Raw genomic sequence first — 6,000 nt, 5'->3', positions numbered from 1 at the left:
ATATTAAATTCTAGAATAATTTATGGCCTATAAAGATCAGTCTTGATTTTTAACTTAGACTCCAAAATATTTTCAGATGTAAGAAATCTGAACGATAACATTAAATGAATATATGAATATATGAATATTTTACCTTATGCAGGTAGAAAAAAAGTGAAATAACTGAAATTATTATTAGTGAAATAATTGAAAAGTGAAATACTTGGATGGTGACAAGATATTTAAGACAATGAAGCAGAATTTTGCTTTGGAAAGTTTATTTCTCATCAGACTTATTTTTTTCCCTTTATCTGAGCACCTGATTCAAAAAATAGATTACAGAAATAACACAACATGGACTACCATTAAGATATGACACCAAAAATTGCACTGTGCGCAAATGATGAGCAATTGTACATTAATGATTGTTAGTAATCATTACTTATGATTCATTTACTAAGAAAAAGTTTATTGATCCCAAGGAAAACAGATAGAAATTAAACCACTGTGTTTTAAACGTAACTGATTCATTTAGTATAAAACTAGATCTACATGAAAGGGGAATAAACTATATTCCATGATACAAGCACGCAAAATAGCACAGATGAAATATTATAAGTTTCATTTATTGTTTTCCATCAAACACAGGTGGAAAAATGAGAGGAAAAGGGCTTTCATACATTGGTTACCTGTGCCAGATCTCAGGTGGATAATTGTGTTAATTATGCCTGAATATGGACTTAAATTCCTGAAGTGGCTTAGGCCAGCTCATGCTGCTTATGAGGGAAGCTCAGGTTTGTCCTTTCAGTCCAAGGACAGTTTAATGCACAAAACACATGAAGCCTAAGGGGCATAATCATATACACGTAACACCACACTTTTCAGCTGGACTTGTAAGGTCTGGTACTACCTAATGTACATTGCTGGAATTTTGCTGAAAGAAAAGGAAGGAAGGCCTAACTGTTCACATTTTATAAACTATGAAAGAATTGATTTACTACTTTTACCTTATTTTTCAGAAAGGTCAGGAGCCACAATGTTAAATATGGAGATCAGTTTAATGGGGAAAAATACATGTAATTTAATATTACAAGCCTAAATATTTTATAAATGTTAGTAATTGAATAAATATGCTATTGAAAAACATATTCTTTTGTTTTGTTTGTTTTCCTGTTGAGAAGAAACTGAAGATAACTGCATTACTGAGGCTATCCTGAAGGGCTCAAATCTGGTGGATTATGCTGCACAATATACACTGGAAAGGTAAAAGAAAAAAAAAAAGTGAAGGATTTATTCAGCAAAAAGCTTTCATAACAGATTTTTTTTTTATCAGACTGTTTCTTTGAGAAAGCACATAATGATGCATTATATTTATGATGATCTGAACCAATATAACATTGTGCATTATCACCACATGAGTTGCTGTTTTAAAATGTGAGAAAAATAAGAAATATGAAAACAAATAGAAATGTTTTTCTGATCTAAGGAAGACATCACATTCCATGAACACGTAGCTCAGAAGTTTCTAATTTTATAGATGTTATGTATCTTTGAGCAATAAAATATTAAGTTTCTCTTTCAAGTGCAGATTGAGATGGGAACAACTCCTATTTCCTTAAATGCAATTGAAATTGTTGAAGTGAGTCTCACATTCCCCTTTCCATCTAAAACAGATGTAATGATAAAGGAAAGGAAATAAAATATTTATCTTGATGGGTAATAAACAAATTAAGGAAAGGTCCTTTGTGCTTGAGTTATGCTAAAAGAGAAGCACACAGTGAATCCTTTCCAGGAATGATGAACGTGCCTCTGGATGGCGAGCTTTGGGTCGAAAAAGTTCAACTGCTTTCTGGGTGGCTCTGACAACATTTCTGTGCTATCCAAAATAACCAATCTTCTCTCCTGTGTTCAAAACACATCAGCCAAGTTCTAGGGGTGCAGTCACTACCTTCCGCTTAGACTTTTCTAAAGGTATTATGCTGTGAGGATTTATCTGTGTGTTTTGAAAATAAATCACAATTTGTGGGTGTTTACGTAGACAGAACTTTTCAAGTGCTGTGGCTGCTCACTACATACAAACTGAAGTCACTTTAATTTTGTATTGTTAGTACTTTTATGACAATACTGAGGTACCCAAATTTTAGAAAAGTAAATCTCAACCTTTCAGTGGAAAGGTTTCAGTGGAATAGAATTAGAGGCAAAAGTGTCCTATGCCTGCATGAGGAGTCTGATATCCATAAGAATATCACTTGCTTTTGTGTTAGCTGATGTAAAATATTAGGACTGCCAATTTAAAAATGATCATTAACAGAAGAGAAAATTGTATTTCCCTTGTGTGCTCTTATATAATTCAATTCATTGTGGCCCAATTAAGTGGAGCAGTGAATTTCATAAATGTCACTGGGAATTTTAATAAAGGCTGGTAAATGGGTTCTACACCTACCTCTTAGACATTAGTCCTTGGCCCTTTGCAAAGTACAGAGGACTGAGCTATTGTCTCATCTGATTATTATAGTGAGAAGGAAATGCGTTTAAATCCTTAAATTAAAGACTTCTGCATTTTCATATCAATTTAAAACTGCTAAGGCTTTTCTTCCTTTTTAAAAAAGAATGCTGTATACTTGAATTAAAGCTTTGGTCAGCACAAAGGCTAAAAACAAGAAAGAAATGCATCTGACTGCATATTTGAACTTCTGAAAGTTATAGAGGTCACAGTACTGTGAAAACTCATTTTACTTTGGCTTACAAGTAATTGAGGAAAACTACAGTGCAATACAGATGAGCTCAGTGCTGTCTTTGAGACTGAAGAGCTAGTTCTGAGATGAAACGGCAGCTTCTTTTTCAGGTTAGAATGGGAAAACTCATAATCATTCCATGTACAGTAGTCCAACCTGATGTTCACCGAATTTGTGATCAAGGGGTCTGAACTGCAAGCTACAGAGTCAAAATAACTGAATTTCTGCTGGGACTTCAGTTTAACCTTGAATTGTGATTGAAATGGACAAATATGTTTCCTCACATCAGCTGGTTAATATGATCACTTAAATTCTTCAATTGTTCTTTACTACATTTGAACTAGTCCGTTTCACATTTTAAAAGAATCTGAATTGTAAAACTCCCAACTTAAGATTTTTTTATTATTATTATTATTTTTCTACTGGCCCCTGTCTATTGCCAATTCAAAAGGACTATCTACAGAAGGAACCATCTATAGAACCGTTTACGTGCACAAGGAAATGGAAAATCATTTTGAATATTCCAAATACATCATTACAGTTACATTTGCAGAAACTTATTGAACATCATCATTTAGTTAGTGCCACTCTGGTCTTAAAGCAATAATAGCCAGCTGCATGCACATTTCAGGAATGAAGAAATGATATTCCCTTTATATTCTGTACAGTGCTGCTGTTTTCAGAGGTTTGAATGGTGGCAAATGTGTAAGGCACTAGTTCAGGTTAGAAATCTCTAAATAAATTTTAAGGCAGAAAGAAATCTCTGAGAATTAAAATATCTGAGGATGAAGGAAAATATGGGCTCATACTCTGGAGAATTTACTTTGTGCATATATATATATATATATTTAAGCATTGATCTGTAATGAGACTGAGTAACTGAGCACCTGGCAAACATAAAAAACCTTCTGTCCAAATACAATGGCCCACAAAAGGGTTTATATCATTAAATGAGTATGAAAGACACTTCTTCTCTTTCATCTTCCAAACAATAATACATCATTGTCTTAACTTCCTGAGGCTATTTCTGTATTACAAAATGTCAAGGCAATTTTTAACATTATGAGAAAACCAGCATCTATTTCCTGAATCAGAGCTCAGCTTTAGGAGAGTGGGTAAGAAGGGGCTAGCACACATATGTTGAATTAAGAAAGGTAATAGGGGAGGAAGGAGAAGTGTGGCAAACCAATAACAAGTGTGATAATCTTACAATATCTGTAAGATTAAGCAAAAAGGTGGAAGACAACATATGGAATATAATTTGCCCTTACAGGTGTTGGTTTTTGTGCTTTTGTTTTTCTTAACTTCTAGCTAATTTGCACGTGTTCTCATGTAGATTATTGGTACAGAAATATTTGCCTTTTCATATACATTTTTTTAAAGTGATGCATGACCAATATTGTCCTTATGTGGGTATTAAATATTAAACCTGAGTTCTTGCATTTAGAACATCATTCTTTAGTCATCTTCCTTTTCTTTTTAATTACTAGACAGTTCAGGACTTATAATACTCCAGATTGCCAGCCAAATTTCTAATTATCTATGGAAAACTTGAAAAACCTACTACTGAGGAGCAAGATAGCTCAGTCTTGTAGTTAGAAGAGTCCTTGAGTTCTGCTCATGAAAAGCAAGGAATATCTTCTGTTTAAATGATAATTGAACATGCTAAGACTCTTTCGAATCAGTTAGGGACACATTTAACAACTAGAAATTCCCTTGGAGACATACTTTCTTACTTTATGCTTTTATGTAAACATGTTTCTAATTTTGCGAAGAGAAATTTAACTGTTTATTTTGCTCAAATCAAAGTTCTTTTTCTATTTTAACTTTGTTTCATGCTTTAAGCAGTCTCAAGTGAATATGACAATACAATGTTTCCATGAAAACCACTACTGCAGAGAAGCCCTCAGAGTATTTGTCAATCTATGACCATGTCTGGAAATGGAATAGACTGAAAACACTTTTTCTAAGCTGTAAGAGTCAGTATGGGACTTGTGACCTCCAGCCAAAAAGGGAGTTCTCCATGATGCATTTTTCTCAATGATCCTCTGCCACTATGACAAGACACACCATGCTGAGAAAAATAAATAAATAAATAAATAAATAAATAAATAAATAAATATTTCAGTGAATCGCCAAATAGTTGAGAGAGGCCTAGAGATCATCTATTCCAACCCTATGCTATGAGCAGGGTCAGTTTGAGCAGGTCAGTCCAGGCCCTGCCCATTTGAGCTTTGAATAACTCCGGAGATGGAGACTCTGCAGCCTCTCTGGGCAGCTTGTTGCAGTATCTAACCTCACAGTAAAAAGGATTTTTTAAGTGGAAAACAAGTCATCTCATCAAACTTGAGCTACTTAAAGCTAGAGGTAATGTCAGGCTTATAATTAACGTATAGCCATGTATGTCTAATGAGCTCCTGCAAAACTAGATGCTGAAACTTTGTATACAGCTAGTCAGTGCAAGGCAGGTGTTTGGACCCTCTCGGAGAGGAGACATGTCTCTAATTGTCACCTGCAGATGGTGTCTAGACAGCTGTGGTTGTCTCCTAGGTGGAAGGTCAAGTTGTGAATCTACTTAAAATCATAGAATCGTGCCGGTTGGGAAAGACCTCTAAGATCATCTAGATCATCAACCTTTAACCTAGTACAAAAGTCCACCACTAAACCATGCTACAAATCTACACATTTCTTGAAAATCTCCACGGATGGTGACTCAGCCACTTGGGCAGCGTATTCCAATGCCTCACAACTCTCTCAGTAAAGAAATTTCTCCTAATCTCTAACCTAAACCTCCCTTGGTGCAACTTGAGGCCATTTCCCCTCGTCTTACCACTTGGTGCTTGGGAGAAGAGCCCAACCCCCACCTCGCTATAGCCTCCTTTAAGGTAACTGTAGAGTGTGATAAAGTCTACCCTGAGCCCCCTTTTCTCTAGGCTAAACAACCCCAGTTCCCTCAGCCGCTCCTTACAGGACTTGTGTTCCAGGCCCTTCACCAGCTTTGTTGCCCTTCTCTGGACACGTTCCAGGGCCTCGATGTCTTTCTTGTTGTGAGGGGCCCAAACCTGAACACAGTGCTTGAGGTGCGGCCTCACCAGAGCCAAGTACAGGGGGGCAATCACTTTCCTAGTCCTGCTGGCCACGCTATTTGTGATACGAGGCAGGATACTGTTGGCCTTCTTGGCCACCTGAGCACACTGTTGGCTCATATTTCAGACAGCTCTCAACCAATACCCCCAGGTCGCTTTCTGTGAGGCAGCTTTCCAACCACTCTTCCCTCAGCCTGTAG

At 36.2% G+C, this 6,000-nt stretch overlaps 1 protein-coding gene across 1 annotated transcript in view; it reads left to right on the top strand.

The window, feature by feature from the left end:
• Positions 1-703: 703 nt before the first annotated feature.
• The window catches only part of TPO (thyroid peroxidase), a gene marked incomplete at its 5' end in the record, with an annotated part of 40,874 nt that continues 35,577 nt past the window's right edge, over positions 704-6,000 (top strand). The window contains 2 exons of the mRNA XM_083831128.1: positions 704-773; positions 1,161-1,242. Of these exons, the coding sequence (XP_083687254.1) occupies positions 704-773; positions 1,161-1,242 (152 nt within the window). The remainder of the gene's footprint in view (positions 774-1,160; positions 1,243-6,000) is intronic.

This window comes from Anser anser (assembly GCF_964211835.1).
Source record: "Anser anser genome assembly, chromosome: 3".
NCBI lineage: Eukaryota > Metazoa > Chordata > Aves > Anseriformes > Anatidae > Anser > Anser anser.
This window is presented reverse-complemented; position numbering and strand designations above follow the sequence as displayed.